Here is a 22,136-nt window from a genome sequence, read left to right on the forward strand (position 1 = left end):
GTGTGCAGCACCTCCTATATTCTAATTCACAGCACATGAAAATGAGGTCTCAAGTGCATATGCGTGGATTTCATTTTAACTACCCAGTGAAAAGTTTTAATTAGATGTTTCATGTGGAGACATGAAACAGGGTTTGAAATTAACAATGACCTTGCGGCCTTCCTCGAACATATTTTCTGATACCATGTGGCAGACAGTCAGTCCCCTGCTTTTTTTGTCACTGGTTGGAACGTGCACATCCAGGCAGGGAAGGCTGTGACGTGTGGGAGCGGCAGCAGTTGCTGGTTGCAGGAAAAAGTACTTTAGCCTCATTTGGTGATTGGGAAAATAATAGAATGACCTAACTCAGGAAGAGCATGAGTAGCAGATGGTATTTCCTTTAACAGCTTGCTGAAAATCACGTCTTAGATGAATTTCCAAGCTCTGAACAAGGGTAAGCCCTGAACAGGGGGTGATGCTGAACTACACTGCCCTTTTTGATCAAGGGAAAGGCATACAGCTCACATCCCTTTGTTGGCTGCTGTGCATCAGCTCTGTCCCCCCACCAGCCTGGCTGACACCGCTGTCTCACCTGGAGGGGCTGGACTGAGAGCACCATCCCTTAATTTGTCCCCATTTTCTCTGGAAGGTGAGGGGAGCAGACCTGTGCGTGCTTTGTCAGGAGCAGCATTTCTCCTTAGCCCGGTGCTGGAAGGGAAAAAAGAACCTGCTCTTTCCACAGAGTAGGACCCAAGCACAGAATGTAAATATGCATCACCTTTTTGGTTTGGTTGCAATACAACAGTGTCTTTTCCCTTTTGTAGAGCACTAACATTTGTTCAATGAACACAATATCAGTTTAGGCCTTTTTACAAAATACTTTTGGTATTTCAAGTAGGGGTTTATTCACTACAGAAACCTTTAAAACATATATGTGGATACAAATACAACTGTTAGATTGATTTACTGTTTGCAGTGTTTGCTATTTGGCCATATTTAGCAGGTTAATAGAGAGAATTGATGTGGTCAGGGTCAGAGGAGAAGACACTAATCAGAGCTGGCTGGAGTGAAGAGGTCAGGATTTCAGCTCTCATATGCAAAGCCTGGTTGTTCAAGCTTTGAGCTAAAAAACAGACACATTCAGGCTTGGGTTTTCCTCTGTGGATGGCAAATAGCTGGAAAGTGTACCAACACGCTGGCTTTGTCTCCTCATGTGTGAAACCTGAATCTTTTCAATGGAATCAACACATTGATTCAGTCTGTCCAAACAATCTGTCAGTCTGTACGCAGTACCTATAGTGAGCTAATCATTGGGCTATATTGATTTCTTTTTTCTTTCCTAGATTTGATGAACTTGTGTAAAAGAAGCATGTGGCTTCTAAACAAAACTCCCTTTGCAGAGAGTTCTTTACTCCTATTTCCCGCAGAGGCAGAAGAAGTAAATTAAGCCCACGTGGAGGATTGTCCCACTGCTTTATCATTGGCATTGCAAGATTTTCCAGAGGAGTTTGAGCAGTGCCCAGTGCCCCAGTGGGAACCCATCAAATCCTGCATGTTGCAGGTGGCAATCCTGCATCTGGGGCCTTTCTCAGGACTTCAGCAAGGATATGGCAGAACCTTCCTCCACCAAGAAAGCTGAGGTGCTTGTGGTCCCTCAGTTCTCCTTGCGTAGAGATGGATGCCTGTGTATGCATGTGCTGTATGTGTTTATTCATTAAACAGACTGCAAACCTTGCTAAAAGCAAAGCTGGTCACTTACAAGGACTACTTATGGAACCTTTTTCCACACTGTAGAAATAACCAGTCATTTACACACAGTCTCAGTTGGTAACAGAAAGAAGCTGCTTTCTCCTGGTGACCCATCTGTTCTGACACTCCACTCCCACTCCTCCTCCTCCTCCTCCTCTCTTCAGATTGCATCGAGTTTTCATCTAGCAGTTTCTGAAAAGTTTCAACCTCCTTTTCCATTCTTCAGGTTGAAACCTGAATCTCTGGCATCACAACTGAGACCCATACAAATTCCTGTGCCCCTACCTCGGGGACATCAGGGCTGTGAAGGTCACCTTTCCCCTGCTCTCCATCCAGTGCCTGCTGGTGGAGGAAGTGATAGATGCAGGCTGTCCCTTCGCTGGGTTATCTTGCAGATAACAGTTGTAGGTACCCGTTGCCACAGCTGCTTTCCTGAAGGGGAAGGGTGGGTGGTGGAGCTGGGGTGTCCGACAGGGACTCAGAAGCTCCCCATCCTGTGTAGGCTTCCTCTGAGACCTTGGGCTAATGACCGAACGTCTTTGTGTCTCAGATCCTCATTTGTATATGGAAGTGCCGCTTCCCTGCTTTCAGGAGCATTGTGAACGTAGGCTCTCAGGACGCTGCCAAGCAGATGTGGTGTTTGAGCAGTTAGGTTGCACTGGTTGGCTGAAGGATGCTATAGATAGGGTACCCCCAAATCGGATACTTTCTTAAAGGTGGCCCTTAATAATTTTTTTTTTTCCCAGAGGAGCAGCTATAGCCTTCATTTCAGGAGACCCCTAAAAATCTGCCTCTCTTATTCCATTTTAGATATTTCTTTGTAGGTGTGTATGCAGAAACTGTTCCAATTTTACAGCAGAGCTGCTCTGTTCTTGCACTGGGTGGCCGTATGCTCCCTGTAATTCATCTGTTCTCACTCTCCCACCCTCAGCTATCACGCAGGTAACATATGTGTACGTACAGGTACGACTGGCTCTTCCCTGGTGCAAAACTTTGTTTCGTACTGTGTAGGGAAAAAGGCTACAATTCCACTACATAATTTTCCTTTTTCAGCCACTGTAGTAATGCACTTAAATTCTGTCTAAGATTTGCTGGCTTATCAGTTGACACACTGTTTTCATGGCAGTGACATGTACATAGTAAATACTTGTATAAGACAAAAGCTATACAGTAAATCATGCATATAACTGTTTTAAAATCCTATTAGTTTTTAATTTGTGTGATGTTCAATATGTATTAAGGATCCCCTAAGAACAGAAAGAGTAAAAAAAAAAAAAAAAGGCAATTTAGTAATTTAATTATGGTAGAAAGTCATGTCTTACCTGCTGTAAGAAGAAACAAAGGTTTAGCATTCCGGCAGAAGTTTTGAAAAGCTGTAAAAGTTGCTTGACCATTATAAGTGAAAATTATATATAAAATCATAGGCATTTGCCATTTTGCTCGTAATTCATTAAAGCTGCGGTTTCCAGTATTCCAGTGCTCTCGTGCATGGAAGAGACCTGCGTCAAATGGTTGGGTGCCCAGCCTACTTGAAAAAAATCCTATTGATTACGATCTAATAATACTTCCCATTCTGGGGATTCTTCATTTGAGCAATTTTGCTAATGCAGCACAACATGTAATACCAATATGCCCGTACCACTTTTGCTTTTATAACAAATAATTTGTTCCAGTCCTTTTTACTTTTTCCTTCCGATTTGCCATGCACACATTAAGTGCTTGCTAGAGCAAAACTTGGTTTTCCTACCTTAGACAATATATTTAATGAACTTTATCTGTACTGCATTGTTAAGGGCAAGGAGCTAGGAGCTAGCTCTAAATAGACTAGGGCTTTTATGAAAATGAAAGCCCCAAAGAGTTGCTTCATCATGGAAAATCACTGCCAAATGTCATGTGAGCTCTTGCTTTCCTGGCTCACACAATGTAGAGAAACATTTTCATTTTTAGCATCTTGACATTCAGGTTTTTTACTTGCACTGCTTTAGCACTTTTTAGTATATGAATATTTTCCATTAAAATGGATTGTTATGAATTTACTTATATTGAAATAACAATTGAGATAATACAAAGATATAGATAATTAGGGGATTAGATCATGCTGTACAGAAACATCTTAATAAGATCAAATAAACGCCTGCATTTCATTTTTAGCATAGTCTAATATTTAATAAGCTAAAGCTTAAAATCTGATTAATTGGCAATGATTTTGTGATTTGATATTCAGAAAGAATGTGTCTCGAATACCAAATGAATGAACGCCACTGTGGACTATCGTTGCTGTGATTCTTATTCTGACCTTGAAAACTGGGTTGATTTACTATTTTCGACATTGCTAACCTTGAAACACAGTAATTGGAAAAACAGCGCTGAAGGTTAGCAATGCTTTTACTTCAGTTACCATGGGGGAGCAGTTTGAAGTTTGTGGGGGAGGAAGGGAATGGTCTTCAAGATCTTCAAATAGCCTGAAACTTCTGGTGATGACAGCACTCTAAATTATCGTTGTCCTAAAAAGGTCCTTCCGTGCCAGTGAAGCCTCACATAGCTAAAAGGAAAGGTGACTGGGGAACAGGGTTTAAGTAACGTCAGGACGATGGGGATGCCTGAGAAGCTGCTGCTCAAACCCTTTCGTTGCTATGCAAACATATCCACCTGCACAATGGGTGTGTGTCCTCACAAAATATCCTTTGGCACAGCATTATTTTGGTAGGCCAGGTGAGTAGCTATGTGTAAACATACTTCTTACATCAAGTAAATGCTCACAAGCCTAAGGTCTTACCCTCTCTGCTGGTTGCTAACAGACAGCCACTGCACCAGTGCAGGCTGGGGTAAAGGAAGAAACATGCTTTGCACAGGGAGAGTTTCTTCTGGAGTAGATAGAGGTATAAGACAGAGAAAACAGGGTTTGTCTTTACTGAGTGGGTAGTTACACTGTAAATGGCACATTCATTACTTACACTGGAAAAAAAATAAAAATCCTAACAAAGATCTTGAGGAACATTAGATTGTTATCACTTGCATTTTAAGGGAGCAGAGGAAAATCAGCAACTTCTGCTTAGGCTCAGCTGAAAACATCATTCATTTTATTAAAAATCTAACAGAAACCTAATGTTTTATATACCAAGGATTTTAGACTTTGTTCTCCCACCCGCCCCCCCCGCCCCCCCCCCCCCCCAGGTCAAATCATTGTGGTCTCTGTGTTTCTGATTGCAGTCGCAAAATCCTCCAATGCTTGTGTTAAAATTCCAGGCATCTAGAAGGCACAAGTCCTCCTGACCTAGTGCTGTAGTTATAATGATGCATAAAATAAATCATTGCAATTACTGAGGCAGTCTCAAGCACTTAGTAACTCAGGCAATTGCTTCTTGAAACATGACTGAACTGAAGAAAGGATCATTAGTTATTTCCCTGGAGTACTTGGATATTGTAACCCTCTCCACAGGGTTCTATTAGGGAGTTAAGACCTGGTCATTTGTTCACACATCTCATTTTATCTTTCCTTTACTCAAATGCTCTGTGACAGCTGATGAATTCCAGAGCATGTCTCTAATTCACCCACGGCATCTCCTTACCTGTCAAGGTTCAGGTCAAATAGCAAATGACCAACAAGGTGGGAAGGAAGAGCCCAGCAATGACAAAGTAAACAGGTTTAAGAAGTATTACTGGAAGGGCTTAGGGGATAGGGTGACTTTCTGAGACATAAGGCATAAAAATAATTTCCTGAGTAAGAAGATGTTAGATGAGAGCTCAAGGTTATATACAAAAAGAGTATAAACCTGTAGAAAGCTATGTAACTTGTACAAAGCTACGAAGGTCAGGAAGGAATCAAAGTCAGAAATAAGGGAAGGTAGGTCGGGATGGGGAATATGTAGAATCACAGAATCATTTAGGTTGGGAAGTACCTTTAAGATCATCGAGTCCAACTGTAAACCTAACACTGTGCACTAAACCATGTCCCTAAGCACCACATCGATATGCCTTTCAAATACTGAGAGTTTTGATATTTCTTGGGTGACATAGGTGTTGGCAGTGTCTGAGTAGTCTGTACTATGCTGTCTGACAGTCATGGGACGTAGCGTGAGGGAGAACGGGATCAGGAGAAGCTGTGAGTCAGTAGACATTTGCATCTCCAAGAGGAGCCCTTGCTGGCTGAAGAAACCACTGTGGACACAGTGTAATATCAGAAGCTGGCAAGTGGCATCATGGCGAAGTGCTCTGCCTCTCCCTATAGATAACACCACAGGTTGCTCAGGAATTCAAGAAGGAGGAGATATTTTGAGGGAGGAAAAAGGTAGTGATCCAAGGGACATTGCTGGGGAATCTGCTGTCAGTGTTGCTTCTCAAGGTGAATCAAAAGGATGTGGAAAGAGCCTTTGTGTGGGCATGACAGCGTCTGAAGAAGAAGAGCCAGAAAAGGCCAGGAGGGATGTACAGTCAAAGCCCAGCAACTGATGGGTATTTGATACGTTAGGATGGGCTCGCAGAAGAGCAGTACGGTTTGGGGGTTGTTCTGGGGAGCTGTCTTCTTAAGAGCGGGGAGGCGGGGAGGCGATCTGAGGGAGCGGTTGGATGTTTGCTGCTGCTCGGGTCAGAGTGCAGCAAGACAGGCAGCAGCCTGGTTCAGGGCTGATGCAAGGGTAGATCAGATGTCCTTGTTTTGGGGATGGCCCCATCCATCGGAAGGATGGGGAAGGTGGCCGGAGGCGGTAACAGCTCCAGCTGCCCCAGGGCGATGTGCTGCTGCACCTCTGGCAGCTCTTCACGCTGTTAGGAAGGCTTTGCTGTCCCGTGCTGTTGCGAACGGTCTTCTGATGCCAGAGCACTAAATGAGTTTGAGAGGTCATTTGTAAGGTTTTGCGGTCTTAATTGAGGCAAATCCTAGCAAGACATACAATGTTTGATCTTTTTTTCAGTATTTTCTCCTATGCTAATGATAGATCTGGTTAAGTCACCCCATGTAAAAATAACATTTTAAAATACTTCTATCAACTTCTTGCAGAAGAGACAGTGAAATCTGGACTCTGCCATGCTTCTGCACTCATTCCTCCATAAAGGAACCATTCTGTGTGGAGGAGGCCACACAAGTGCACAGATAAGTGTTTACTCAAGATGCCTTGCATCTTATTGCAGATACCATGTAATTTATCAGTTCCCATGGTAACATGCATTTTGCATTCCAAAACTTGAATAAATGGTGAGATTGCCCTTGGTGTAACTAACCTACCTCCTTCCCAAAGTTGGGCACAATTGTGTTATCTAAAGAAAGAAGAGAAACTGCCAGCATTCGTACTGAAATAATTTTTTGAGCACATAGCTAGTTAAGAAGCAGGTACGTGATTCTATCTAGAACAAAATAAAAGTAATGTAATATGTGATTACTTAAAATCATAAAATGGGAGAAATACGAAGTGCTACTTCAAAATGTCATGATTGGCATTGTATATTTTTTTGTAATTTTTATTGTTTGTGACACTTCAGTTTTCTTCAATACTGAAAATCTAATTAAATTTATCATTTTATATTATTCTTTACATAGGCATACAAAAAAAGCACTTTTCTTCTTTTCCTTGTAATTTTTCGATAAGATTTCTTTATTTGTGTGCTGTAACCTCCACTTTTGAATGAATTATTGATGACAACAGCTAGTTAATTGTTAACTTGCTCTTTCTCACCTCCCTTATTCTTTTCTTTTTTACTTTTGCTAAATGTAGACAGCAAACCTTGGACCAAAGCAAAAAAACGAACAAAAAACCTAACCCAGAAGCCTTTAATTTGCTCCTGTGCATGTAAAGTTAGAAAAAAGCATCCTGTACAGAAGCAGCCTGATTTTTCTCATTTCTTTAGTAGACTATTCATTGACATCAGTGAGCATCCTACAAAACAAATGCAGAATCAAATCTCCTGCTATTAGGTGGAAGAATTGAGTTCTATTTTTCCTTCTAACTCCTCTTTCCTTTCTTTTTAGCAGCTTGATTGCATGCTCTACGCATTGCTGTCTACTTAGGATACATTATCAAATCTGTGAGTGATTAGTGGCTTATCTATTTTTTGAATGATTGAAATGAATGAATTAGAAAGCATTAGTTAAAAGGCTGGTCATTTCAGCCTGTTTTGAAGGGAGTTAAAACCATCAAATAAACCCAAGAAAACTGTAGTTGTAGTGATTCATGCTTTTCTTGAAAGAAATCACTACATTGTATCTAACTTAGTTGAAAACAACCACCAAAACACAGAATGTGCACTCTACTTTGTGACATCTACTGTTGGGCTAGAAGTTAAATACATTTGGTTTATTTTAAACATTAGCTTTAGATATATTATTTTTTTTACTCCTTTACTCAGTGCTTTTTCACACTTGCTGTTTGAAGACTGTGTTAAATGTCAGTGCATTTGAAAGAGTTTAATTCTGGAGTTCCTGAGAATGAGTCTGAGCTTTATATAGTGTTCTCAGTTTCAGAGTTTATCTTAAGGCTTTTGCAAGGCCAGAACCAGCTCCTGGCCTTTGCTGAGTACTCACTTGTGAAAATTCAGCTGAATCCTTCTGTGGGCATAATGCTTCAACAAAAAGATACATGCCTTACAGTGGTAAATGTAATGAGCAGCACCTCAGTTTATTAGACAAATTTTAGCCTTCCTAGTTTGGAATTGTAGCATATAATGTGGATAGAGTATGTATTTTATTTTATTTTTATTGGAGTAACGGCACTGGCAGCATTGAGAGGTGCTATGGACATAAGGCAAGAGAGAAAGGTTGCTTTGGTAGGTAGTAAGTAATGTCAGTTTTTTAAAAATAATATTTCACTTCACAGCAAGTATAAATTGGAGGGAAAGGCGAAGAAAGAGATCAGCAATCTTGTCTGTCTGACTTAGAAGCCGTATGTGTCCAACACGGGTAATTAGAGCAATATAACGCTGACAGTGTCATATATTTACTGCCATCTCTCTCTCATTCCTGCAGGAGACCTTATTTATCGCTATACCCATTATAAAGGTTGTAAGGCCTTTGTACACGTGTCCTTACAAAGTTGAATATTAGTCTACATTAATAAATTAAATCCTCTAATGTCAGTGAGCTGCAGTTTTCGTTCTTGTGTGAAAACTGTCTGGGGGCTGCCGTAGAAGCCAAGTTCCAGCCCTGCTAGATGTTAATCAGGTTGTTACCTAGTTCCCCTCATACCCCAGTAATTTCTAGAATTTCACTCTTCTGATGTTAAGATTATTCTCAAGTATAACTTCTGTATATCTAGTCAATCATCTTCTGTTTTTCTTTCCCTGAGGTGTATGGTAATAGTAGTATATTTTATCAGTCCTGGGGTATCTAGGTTAACTCTGCAGTCCTCCTCAAATCCTCAGCACTCCTGCCCCTTCCTGACCAAGATGTAAGTCCTGCACTCCTGCACTTTTTATATTATTTCCCTCATACTTTTCAGGGCAGATAAGGCTTGATCCGCTGCCACTGACGTCACTGGAAGACACTCTTCTGTAGCTGTGGGATCAAACTGTTGCTTCATCTACATATTCTATTCTATTCTATTCTACTCTATAGGCAAATGAGATACTTGTATCTGGCGTTTGAATTTTTGTCCTACAGGAAACTTTACATTCTTGGGCTGGGGGGTGGGGGGCAGGGGAAGTTTCCATTCGGATGAAAATAGTACAATTGCAAAACTCTCTTAGGATAGAAATCGAGATTTAATTTTCCTGCCACTTCCCTTGGGACCTGGACCTCCAGGCTTGATGAGCTCCTGGAGGGCAGGGGATGCAGAAGCCCTGCCAGCCTGGGTGGGCAGTACTGCAGGCGGTGCAGGGAGCCTGGCAGGGTGCTTTTTGTTTGAACTGATGTGTTTTGGCACTGTTTGAGTTGTAGTAAATCCACATTTTAAAAAAAGTTGCGTTGGAAAATTTCCAGCCAGCTCCACACCCCAGCATGTTAATTGCAAGGGCACTGCAAGGGACGGTTGGTACCTGCTTCTTTTGTTCTACAGTCACGTTAATTTGCCCTGGTGTGGTGCAGGTTTTTCTACAAATACGCATGCTCCAGGCCTGCAATTCTTCCATATCCTGGTGTTTTTGAAGTAAGTGCTGCCCTGGCAGCTGTGAGAGAATGATAACAATATTAATACCGTCCTCGTGTCTTTTGTCTCTTTCTCCTCCCTCCCTCCCCCTTTTTTCCCCTCTGCTGTTGTATGGTTACAGAGAGAACGTCTCCTAGGTTGTCCTTGCCAAGGAAGTAGCTCTCTGTCAGGCTGTCAAAAGTACCTACTAAGAGCTTTGAAGAGCATGTGCTGCAAGAAATGGAAAACCAACATGCATAGCCTTCAGTCGTCTTAAAAAGACATTTTTCATTAGCTGACAAAGAGTTGTGGAGTGTTAAGGTTATGATATCGTTACTTCGGTGGTTGTGACACCAGTAATGAGTTTTTTCATGTCATTTTAGAAAGTGTGCCCTTTTCCCTGTGTTAGACATATTGTTTCCTTTCATTAAAGCCTGATCTGTAAAAGTGCACTCACCTTAAATGGTGATATTTGGAGGTAACTGGAGGCTAGTCAGGGGTACAGACAATTTGGTCTCAATTTAGGGCATTTCTTGCTACTAATCTGCAATGAAATGCCATGTGAGGGTCCTCTTCTGTCACTCCTTTTGTCTTTCTTGAGCTACATAGATTTTTTTTTCATGTTTTTTTAAGTTGCCTGCACAATGAAGCCGCAACCTCACCTGCGGTGGGACCACTGCTTGGGAACATCGTGAGGCTAAGCTTTATTTTTTTTGCCCTAGGACCTAACCACAGCCTTTCTGCTCACATAAGGACTTGCATTTAGCAGTGCCCTATTCCCATGAGCAGTTTCTTTCTTCTTAGTAATAGGGAAAGCAGAAATAATCCTACTCTCAGCAGTTTTGGGATTACAGGCAAAAATTGAGTTCCTTGATGTATGACTGTGTAGGGATATTAATCTTTTCCCTGATGCCTGTTGTCTGTCATCTGTGTCTTACCAGCACTGTCCTTTTGACCCCTCTACAAGGGTAACTTGTTATTAACGTTGCCTTTGCCGCAGATACTCAGTATGCAGATGACAGCACCAACAGTTTTTCTAAAAGGGCTTGTTCTGTGCATTATCAGATGCAATATTCAAAATCGGCTTCAGCAACAAAGGATTTTGATTTTTTTTCTGTGATGTAGCTCATGCTTATTTTATCACCATTTGCAAAGTTGATAAATTCAGAGGTGGTTGTGTTGAGCCAAATATCGGCTCTTTGTTGTTCATCTCTGAGACCGATAGCTCAGCGTGAGACCAGCAGGAAGTTTTGGTACGATCCCTGGGTGCCCTTTACTGGGGAACATGGTGGTCAAATCATTTAAAGTATTTTATGTTTTGTCATTGGTGGATTTCTGTTTCTCTCAGTATACAGTGAATTAGTGCATGTTTATGAAGGTAGATTTAGCAACTGCAGAAGGAAATAAAAAATACCAGAGTACAAAGAAGAACCTGAGAAAAGTTCATTGGATGAGAAAAATAATAAAATGTAATATGTATATGCTATGAGCTGTATTTTATAGTGATATAAAATAACACAGCCTCATGTAAGAATTTTCTTGATTCTTAAGAATTGTGATATGAAAAGCTGCTGTTGATGTTCCTGCAGTCCTGTAAGGTAATTTTCCCCTTGAAATCTGGAAAAAGTGGTTATCATGCAACTGACTACAAGGTAGGCAGTTCCACTGAAAATGTTTTGTGCTGTGGTATCTTAAATAGAGGTAGAGTACTAGCTCATATTTGGTTTTGTCTTTCTAGAATAAAAAGAGGGTAGCCACCACAGAAAAAATACCGGTCTCCTGCTTATATAGCTGGGTTAAGCTGTGCTGGGGACTTTGGAATGCTTTTCTCCTGCTGTAGTTGAAAGAGAATCAAACCTCTTAATGCAGATTTTGGTCTCTCTCAAAACTCTGCGAAATACAGCAACATATTCTGAAATGGATTATCCACAGAGATCAGATATATTGTCATCCATCTCCACTTAATTGTGATGTGTTTTCATTTTCATTTTTGGAAAATAAAGAGGAATAGCCTTTAAAGAATAGAGTCATTTTTGTACATCTGTTTGTGCTTTGGTGACTTTAAATCTAATTCTGCAGTTTCCACAATGACAGATTCCAGGGGAAAACAGAGTGAAGTGTAAGCAGGCAATCATCTTAGTCTTTGATAGATGCTGTCTGAAAAAGTGTCTCTTACAGGAGGAGATGTTAATAGAATGTTGAGGGAGGGGTTGTACTTTCTTTCATGTCTGTGATATAAATATGTTTGTATTTTATAGCCTCATCTCATTGTCTACTACCAGCACTGGCAAATGCCTCACGTTGTAAGACTTCATTTTCCATTGCTTCTAAGAGTTGTTGCATCTTATCTGGTTATTTTGAAAGGTGTCTGCCTCAGCCTATTTAAATTTTTAATGAAAAATGCAGCCAACATGTTTCAGAAGCTGCTGAGAGTAAGGTTAGGGGTAAATACTGTTCTGCTTTGTTGAAAAAAAATCTGGCAGTAGTTCTCTGAAAAGCTCTTTTCCTCTTATACTTCTGAAGTGGGATCTGAAATCCCTTTGGGGAAAAGTCTTTGGTTTTTTGTACCATCTTCATAAATATCTGCCCAAATCTGGCCCAAGTTAGAGCCAAAAAATACAGTTTATACACGCTGTGTAAAGAGTTTCTAGAGCTTTGCAGGTTAATATTTGAAGGCCCAGTAAGCTCTGAGCATGCTTCAGCCTGAGCCGTGAAGGGTTTCCTTTACAGCTGTAGCTCTCTGCTCTTACGGCCAGGATCTGCTTGTAGGATGTAATGAGCCTGGACAGAGCTCTGAGCTAAAGCAGCTGTAACTGTAACTTTTGCTGTGTTCAAACTAGTTCTCAGTGGGCAGGTTTGGGTTTGGGGACCTCAGTGTCACACTGTGGAGGCAGGTGCTTCCAGCCTTTGCAGTGGGTACAGCAGGGTCCCAACAGACAAGGACCTTTTGTCGCAGCTTGGACCCAGTCCCAGAGCAAGACCTCAACATGTGCTGAACAAGGCAGAGCTGTAGGGATGGAGCAGGGCCTAGTCAAGAAAAAAAAAAGTTTTATTATGTTTTAAAAGAATCTAAATTAAAGAATACTAGTCAGTGTTTTCCAGTTTTCGGACTCTACCTTTCTGTCTTAATCACGTTCTTGTAATTCTTGTTTTGCATGGGTAATATGCACCAGGAACTGATTATAATATCAAAGCAAAAAAATACCTGTCCAGGAAAGCAATCAGTCTTCTGAAATCAGGATCTTGTCATTTTGTGGCTTTTGTCCTGTTCTGTCAGTTATCTGAGTACTTCCCTGCACTGCAGTGGAAGCCTCTCTACACTTGTGCTTCTGAACCCATTTCCAGCCTCCACTCTTGTATTTCACAGTTTTTACATGGAAGTGTATCCGTGTGTGCAGGGAAGCTCCATGGATTCATTGAGGGGAGTGGTCTCTTTTTCAGAACACAAACAGCCCCAGGAATCCTTTGTGTATGCCTTTTCCTGTACCTCTCAAGGCCATGCCCTGGCATCAGCATCAAAAGACATAGCAGCAGAAGTGATGAGCATTATCTGATAGCGTTGAGTCAGTTGTACAAAATTGTGCTATGGAAACAAAATGTTCCTGCCGTCTGTAACTCTTAGAGGAGGGAATTTCTTTGTTATTTAATGTGATTTTGAAGCAGATAGCCTGTGTAAAGTTTGCTTTGTAGCGTTGCCCAAAGAAGATTCTCTTTGCCTTTGCTAGGTTGTTTGGCAGCAGGAAAATCTGTCTGCAGACTGGATTTTCCATGCTCCATTAAGTTTATAGGTGCTTATAAGTTACCTCTTAATTGCTCTATTACTCCTTTACCCACTGAAGCCAGCAATGTGAGAGTCTCTCTGGATCTGGGGTTTGCAGGGGTAGTTCTGGGTCTGGTCCCTTTTTAATAAAAGCATGTGGAGAGATGCTGGAGACAGGCTTCCTCAAGTACATCAGTAGCAAAAAGATGACTAGGGAAAATGTGGGCCCGCTGCTGAATGAGGGGTGCCTGGTGACAAAGGACACAGAGAAGGCGGTGGTACTGAATGCCGTCTTTGCTTCAAACTTTGCTGCCGAGGCCGGACCTCAGGAACCCCAAATGCTGGAAGCAAGAAAGTCTGGAGACAGGAAGACTTTCCCTTGGTCGAGGAGGATCGGGTTAGAGATCGTTTAGGCAAACCTGACACCCACAAACCCGTGGGCCCTGATGGGATCACCCCCGAGCACTGAGAAAGCTGGCAGACGTTATTGCTGAGCCACCGTCCATCATCTTTGATGGGCATGGAGAACAGGAGGGTGTCTGAGGACTGGAGGAAAGCCAGTGTCACTCCAGTCTACAAAAAGGGCAAGAAGGAGAACCCAGGAAACTATGGGCTGGTCAGCCTCACCTCCATCCCTGGAAAGGTGATGGAACAGCTCATCCTGGAGGTCAGCTCCAAGCACGTGGAGAAAAAGAAGGTCACCAGGAACAGTCAACGTGGATTGACCAAGGGGAAGCCATGCCTGGCAACCTGACAGCCTCCTACGGCGGAATGACTGGCTGGGTCGATGAGGGGAGCGGTGGATGGTGCCTACCTTGACCTCAGCCAGGCTCTTGACACCGTCCCCCACCAGAGCCCCCGGGCAAGCTCAGGAGCGTGGGTCAGGCGGGTGGGCAGTGATGGGCTGAGCGCGGGCTGAGGGCAGAGCTCAGGGGCTGCGACCAGCGGCGCAGAGCCCAGCCGGGGGCCTGTAGCCAGCGCTGTGCCCCAGGTCAGCGCTGGGTCCCGTCCTGTTCAGCTGGGTCATCGGTGACCTGAGGGGACGGGGCGCAGCCTCGGCAGCTCTCCCGATGGCACAAACTGGGAGGAACCGCCGGGACACCAGCAGGCCGTGCTGCCCTCAGCGAGGCCTGGGCAGGCTGGAGAGCCGGGGGGAGGGGACCTCATGGGGTCCCACAGGGGCCAGCGCGGGGTCCTGCCCTGGGGAGGGACAGCCCCTGCGCCGGCACAGGCTGGGGGTGGGCTGCTGGGGGGCAGCTCTGCGGGGAAGGGCCGGGCGGTGCTGGGGGACAGCCGGTTGCCCGCGGGCCAGCGGTGGCCCTGTGGCCGAGAAGGCGGGTGGGAGCCTGGGGCGCGTTAGGGGCAGCGTGGCCAGCGGGTGCAGGGAGCTGATCCTGCCCCTCTGCTCGGGCTGGTGAGGCCCACCGGGAGTGCTGGGCCCAGCGCTGGGCTCCCCAGTCACGGGAGACGGGGAGCTGCTGGGGAGGGCCCAGCGGGGGCTGCGGAGCTGGTGAGGGGCCTGGAGCACCTCCCTGGTGAGGAGAGGCTGGCAGAGCTGGGGCTGTGTAGCTGGAGAGGAGAAGGCTGAGGGGGGATCTCATCAATGTAATCAGTTATCTTAAGGGTGAGTGTCAAGAGGATGGGACCAGGCTCTTTTCAGCAGTCCCCAGCGACAGGACAAGGGGCAACGGGCAAAAACTGCAACACGAGAAGTTCCATCTGAGTATGAAGAAACACTTTTTTACTTTGAGGGTTACAGAGCACTGGAACAGGCTGCCCAGCTGAGGAGTCCCTTTCTCTGGAGATAATTCAAAACCCACCTGGATGCAATTCTGTGCAACCTGCTCTGGGTGAGCCTGCTTTAGCAGGGGCTTGGACGAGATGATCTCCAGAGGTCCCTTCCAACCCCAACCGTTCTGTGGTTCATTCTGTGATTCTGTGAATTCAAGGGACATGGAAATATCCCTGACTGACACCAAAGTTACCGGTTCCTTTGGCCATAGGTCAGATTCTTCCCTGCCAATTGCAAATAACCCAGAAATCTAATGTCTTGCATAAGGAAGCCGGCACACTGTGGCTATTTTCAGCAGTACCGTACATACCTCTGCTTTCTTCTGCCCCGGTGGTAATTCAGAGGGTCATATTCCTACTGATGCAAAGCGTAACTTGCAGAAGTTAAGGCCTGCTAAGCGAGGACTTCCAGCTGTTTCATTCTTATAATCATATAAATATTTATACCACCCCAGGGTTCCTTTCATGATGAAAATAAAGGTAGCACTTGTCTGCTGTTAAAATATATTACCTGGGAGATAAACGGCTAATCTCGGTATTGGGAAGATGGATGAGAGGAATGGAAAATTTACCATAATATTGGTTAGAACATCCACTGAGTCCAGAGGGCCTTACTGTTTACTTGAAACTCCTGCTGGGAAGTGACGTAGAGGTTCATAGCACTGTGTTTAGCTGTCAAGAGATGATTAATTAAAAGTTGTAATAAATGTGAAATTCAATGTTTGCCACGCACAGTTTCATGGATGCTAGCTAAATTTCCTTGTGATGGGTGGTGTGCACCAGCAGCTGATTCTAACATCCCAGCAGGATGCAAATGGTGCTTTTGAAGGGAGAACCGAGACAGGGAGAGTCTGCATGAGTGACTTGCTTATGGCCACATGCGAATTGAGACAGTGATTCACCTCTGCAGCATTCCTGGTGCTCTACACAATCCTGTCCCACCTCTATGAAAGCACAAGTCCAAATATATTCTGACCCAGGCAGCTGGGAGTTGTTCCCTACCCTCTGCACTGGAGTCAAATAAACGTCAGACAGACAGTGTGGGGAGCTCAAAGGCAAGGTGCCAGTGTAGCATCACCCCAGTGAACCGCAATTCCGCTGTTGATCTCCTCCTTGCCCCTATTCATCTTTGCAGCCGTAAAATGAGACGGTAACACTGGGCCGCTGTGCTCCTGCATGGCTGGTGCAGGTTGCTCAAGCAAGGGCTGCGTAAAGGTCTGAAAAAGGAGGCTTTGCTGTTGATCGGGGGTATGATGAGGATGTCCCCGAGTCAGCCTGCTGACTTCTAGGGACTCAGCTAGGGTGCTGCCTTGCTCTTCAGTGCACGATGCTGTCACTTGGGGGCCGCTTGCATCCTCCTCTTCATCTGCCACTAGATTTAGATGGAACATGCTGCAAGCAGCCTGGTTTTCTTCCAGAAAGAATTAATTATTTCACAGACCATTCTGATAAATGAAGTGTGCCTTGATGTCATTTTAGAGTAATATCTGTAGTGAAATCAGAACTTGTAAAAACGGGGAAAATACGTAGGATTTGTCTTTGTGTTTTGCTTTGTTTGCATTAATTGTTGCTGCTTGTAGTATGATTAAGGGGTCTGACTGAACATTAAAAATGTCGTGCATAAGTGGGATTTCAATGAAATAATAATTCTTCCCTTAAAGTGAAATTATTTTTATAAGAAGATAGCAAAATAAATGAATTTCTCTTTTGGAAATAGTTATTATAGGTAAGGAAAATCCAAACTAAACCTGATTGGCCTTGATTTTGCACAATTTTTGTCTTTCCTGATAAAATAGATTGATTTTTCTCTTCCTCAAAACTGATAAAACAGCAAGGACAAGAGGAAGAGCCTTATGAAAATCTTATCGTTGGGGCACTTTATGCAATTAATTTGCGTACAGTCACCCAAGAGGGTTTTTGAAAATGTTTCTGCTTGGTGAGAAGCTGAAGGAGAAACACCGTCTTCCAGAACAACCATTGTTAATGTCCTTTCAGTATGAGAGAGCTTTCACCCTCCCTGTGCTCCCTGTTGACTTGCTGCCAGCTGCTCATGTATGTAATGTATGTAGGTATGCTTAAAATCCATTCCCATATATGTGGAAATAGATGGTTTGTATAAACAGCACTATGCATCACATATATGCCCTGTATGCACTGCAATTTGGAATGTCAGCGAGCACAGGGAAATGAGGATCGGGGCTAGTTTAGAGGATGCCAGAGAAAAGACAGAAATGGAGAGGTTTATTTCTTTGGGTAAACCTCTCTGTTAGTGAATGGCTTTAATGCTGCACCTGTTTCTTGTTCTTCCTGTCTTTCCCTTTTGCTGCTTCTTTCACTGCAGCTTTTCAGATATGTAGGCAACAAAAACCCATGGCCGGTGAAATGGAAGATTACAATTAATGCATCAGTATTCCTGTAACGCGGCTGCTCAGTAATGTCCCCTGGGAGCGTTACAATGAATATCTGACATTAATTGGCTCAGTACCTGTACATCTGACCTTGTAGAAATTTAGCAGATCAATTTTACATGTTGTTTACTGATAAAGAAAACTTCTTCAGGGCAGGGGCTGAATCTTTGGACATGCCTGCACCACAGTGACAACCAGCAGCAGCAATCAGTCTCGCTGGGTCTTGGAATAGGAAATAAAATAACAGAAAGAGGAATCATAAAGTGGTTTGTTTCCCTTGTTTTGCCAAGATCTGTTCCTCAGCAGTCTGTAGCCCACTTGAAGACTTTGTCACTGCTGGATGCCGTGCACTTGATGCGCAAACGCTGTTTTTTCTCACTTGAGTAGTATCTGTACGAGCGTTTGACATACTAAACGATTTAAGTAAACCAGGTCAGAACGAGAGGAACAGCAGCTAGTGGATGCACTTGCACTGACCCTGCTGCCTCTTTCGTGTTGCTCACCCTCCGGTGGGGGAGGCTGCCGGCGGGACCTGGCAGGGGGCTGCGAGCCGGTCTCCGGCAGCCGCCGCGTTGCAGCGCTCCGTGTCGGGCAGCAGCCGGGCCTCCTCTGCTGCTCTGGGCGGCCGGGCGGGCTGGGCACGAACGGGTGGTCGTTGTGCGCCCGTCCGTTCCGGGGAGAAAGTCAGTGTCCGCAGCGCAGCGAGATTCACACGCGAGGCGGTCACTGCGCATAACTTTCTGTGGGGCGGTTTGTTTCCCCAAGTTAAAAAGTTGTTGAAAAGGCGGGGGGGGGGGGGGGGGGGCGGGGGATTTATTTGTACGCGGAGTATTTCCGGAGGCGCTGAGCGGCACGCATCGCATGCCTGTCCCAGTGGTTTTATCGCCTTTGTTGAGGTACAGGGGAGATGCTTCGCGGAAGGTGTGTTGTGCTGCTGCGTTACCGGCGTGCTCGGGAGCGCGCCCCGCTCTCGGGCTGTTGTTACCTGCCCCTGCCCTGTTTGGCCGGCTGGGAACTGAGCGAGCCGTCACCTCGGGGGCACGGAAACCGCATTCCCCCGCCCCCCCCGCGAATTTACATCCAACACACGATGCCTAGCGCGGCTCACAAAGCGCAGCCCGTTCCTCCCCCCGGCCCCGCAGGGCAGGGAGCCCCTTCCCCAGTGCAGCCCCCCCAGCAGCGAGCCCAGCCGGGCAGAGCCCGCGGCCCCGGCCGGCGGCGGGCACTGACCGCGCTCTCTCTGTCGCTCTCCCCCCCCTGCGCACCAAGGCGGACGATGGAGGCGGCGGCGAGCGGGCGCGGCAGGAGGCCGGCGCAGCGCTGGTGCTGCGGAAGGTGTGGTCACGCAGCCCGGCCCCCGAGCGGCGCGGGAGGTAAGGCTTCCGCGGCTCCGGGAGCGCGGGGCTGGGCCGGCCGGGCCGGGCTCCGCGGCGGCGGCAGCGGGCGGGGCGGCGGCCCGCGGCCCCCGGCAGGGCGATGGCCCCCGGGGGGCGCGCCTGAGGGGGGCGGCGCGGCGGGAGCGGGGCGCCATGGGGAGCGGCAGGGTGCGGGTGCCCGAGGCGCTGGCGGGCCGCGGCGGGGAGCGGCCGCTGCCCACCTTCGACGTGCCTTACTTCAAGTACATCGACGAGGAGGACGAGGAGGACGAGTGGAGCAGCCGCTCGCAGTCTTCCACCGAGGATGACTCCGGGGACTCTCTGCTTTCCGACAGATACGTGGTGGTGTCGGGGACGCCGGAGAAGATTTTGGAGCATCTCCTCAGCGACCTGCACCTGGAAGCCGCCCAGGACAAAGAGACGGGTAAGGAGCGAACCGGGCGCGGGGGGGGGGGATGGGCGCAGCGGCTGGGGAGCGCCCGTCCCCGGTGCGGGGTGGGAGCGGGGAAGAGGTCCCGGTGCTGGGCCGGCAGAGCGGGGCGGGCGCTCCGGGGCACCCCCGGCCGAGAGCCGCGCTCCGGCCTGGTGTTCAACCGGGCAGCGGGCGGCGGGACCGCGGGCGGGCGGCGGCAGCGGGGACGCCGGCAGCGGGGACGCCGGCAGCGGGGACGCCGGCAGCGGGGACGCCGGCGGCCGGGGCAGCCCTCGGCAGCCGCGCGCTCGGCGGCAGCTTGAGCCCCTCTTGCCTTGGGCGTTCGCCGCTGCCCGGGCCGCGGGGCCGGCCCGCTCCGTGTAGCACCGGCCGCCTCGGCAGAGGCTGCCATCCCTCGCAGCCAGGCTGTTGTTACGGGGATGAGCATAAGCTGTTGTTACAGGGATGAGAATACCTGCCGCGCACTCCAGCCCCCGGGCTAACTACCGTTCTGCCACCGCCCGGCAATTCGGCTCATCTTCTGTGTCATAAGCACGGCTTATAAATTTCCTCATAACCCGAGGCACAGCGTGTAGCCTGGTGCTGTACTTGTGTGTCTTCGACAGACATTGTAGTTTGTTCCAGCCTAAAGCAATTATTATATTGATCGGGCTACTTGACGTGCAGTTTAATTTTCAGCTGGATCTCTTGGCTATATGCACAGCTTGCTGTCACCAAGAGCTCCTGGGGCAGTTTATCAAAAGTGCCTGCAAGCTGCGATTCATAGATGGTTTGAGTGGAAGCGGCCAGGCTGGTGAGACTTTCCGGAGGTCCGGAACACCGAAGAGCCGGGGAAGGCAGCTGGCAGTAAATGGAGCTGTGCGTTTGATCGTTCCCACTAGGGTTAAAACGCATACTCCTGCTGCCTCTGTATCTCTCTCTCTCTACAAATGAGATTACTGAGAATAAACACACTTTAATCCTTTTAAGTGACTGAAAATAGAAATAACATCTGCAATTCCCAGAGGAATGTCAGGATTGGGTTCTCGGGATAAGTCATTAGTTTAATGTGGGACAATAGGCATATTCCTAGCCCTGAATTATGAATGCCCCGAAGAAACGTATAGAGTGTCTCCTGGTGATATTATTACGGTATTCCTAGTGCTGCTTTTGTCTGCCTAGGCATTAATATTTAGTGCAGAGAGAGGCTGCGATTGTTTTCCTTCAGCAGACTAGTTCTGGGTGTAATTTACTTGAGCCAGCTCTTAGGCGGTGTAGTAAGGGTCCTTCCTTGGCCCTTTAGGTCAAATGTTGGATCCAGATTAAGTTTCCCCGTTAATGTTTATCATATGCAGATTAAGGAGCATTAGCTGTCCGCCTTTATAATCTCCTTGTTTGTTTTTTTTTTTAAGATCACGAGCTTGCTGGAAAACAATGAAATTTTCACTAGGGATACGCATTATATTTTAGTGTTAGTAAATACAAAGCACTCCTTACATAAAGCATTAGATGCTGTATACATCCTCACGTGTTCTACCTTTTCTTTCATTCTTCTTTGCGCTCTCTCCCTCACATCTCCGGGAGGCTGTTCCTAAGCCTGTTCTTATTGTTACAGAGAGGGGCTGGTAAACTGCCCTCAAAACAAATGCTAAACCACTACTTGACTGGTTGTTAACAGATGGCGATGTATTTAAAGGTTGATTGGCTTCCCCTCACCTCTTGTGCCTTATCCTAACTCCTTTTAGAAAGAAACAATTAGCTCTGCCCTGTAGCCAAGGTTAACCTGATCCTGGGGACAGAACAAAGTAGCTGTGGCTTCAGTTGTTTGCCATCACAAAAGAAGCATGCCCAGTCGCCCTCCACTTCAAGGGTAGCTCCTCAGGTACTGTTTTCTTCTGACTTGATTAATCTGGTGATACAGAACTTTGTCGAAATAGAAGACTTTGGGAGTTATGTTTCCCAGTGTTTTATGTGGCAGATGCCCCTGTAATGGCTTTTATCGCTGTGTTTTGCAGACTCAGTGATATTTGACATGAGGATGTATGGCATATCGGCTGTACGTGTGTACATCTTTGAGTGTGTACCTGAAGGCATCCTGCTGTTTGTGTGCTTGGATTTGCCGTTCTTTGTATTTTTTGTAGTTCCAGTCTGGCCAATCTCAGAGGACAGTTATGTCGCAAGAGTCCCGCAGGCTTGTGTTTTAGCAGGCATAGATTTGTGGAACATAAAAGGACGATGTTCTTGTACCCAGCTGCTGCTCCTGCTGTCAGTTTGCCAATTCCAGGATGACTTCCTTGGCCTCCTGCTTTCCCTGCAGCCCCCAGCCCAGTTTGCTTATTTGTGTCTGTAAAGAACATGAGAAAGAGCTGTTCTTACATACGCTGGTGCATGGGGGACTGTTGTTCTGTTTGACCCTTTGCACTGCTTCCCAAGGAGGGATGCTCTGCATGTTTTCATTCCTAGCCTTTGTATAACAAATCATAACCGCAACCCTCTGTGGTCATTAAAAAAAATAATTAAAAAATCCACTATCTCCCGAGGCTAGCATGGTCACGGAGCACCACTTTTTATAAACACTGACATGGCTGAATGATGCTCCATGTATTGCTC

General features: G+C 46.1%; 1 protein-coding gene across 2 annotated transcripts in view; it reads left to right on the forward strand.

Annotated features, from left to right (window-relative positions):
• The window catches only part of RAPGEF5 (Rap guanine nucleotide exchange factor 5), a 162,620-nt gene that overhangs the window by 78,776 nt on the left and 61,708 nt on the right, over nucleotides 1–22,136 (forward strand). For both annotated transcript variants that reach the window (XM_055708205.1, XM_055708204.1), the window contains exons 10-11: nucleotides 19,008–19,111; nucleotides 19,450–19,538. In XM_055708205.1, coding sequence (XP_055564180.1) covers nucleotides 19,008–19,111; nucleotides 19,450–19,538 — 193 coding nt within the window. The remainder of the gene's footprint in view (nucleotides 1–19,007; nucleotides 19,112–19,449; nucleotides 19,539–22,136) is intronic.

The sequence above is a fragment of the Falco cherrug genome, chromosome 4 (assembly GCF_023634085.1).
Source record: "Falco cherrug isolate bFalChe1 chromosome 4, bFalChe1.pri, whole genome shotgun sequence".
Classification (NCBI taxonomy): Eukaryota; Metazoa; Chordata; class Aves; order Falconiformes; family Falconidae; genus Falco; species Falco cherrug.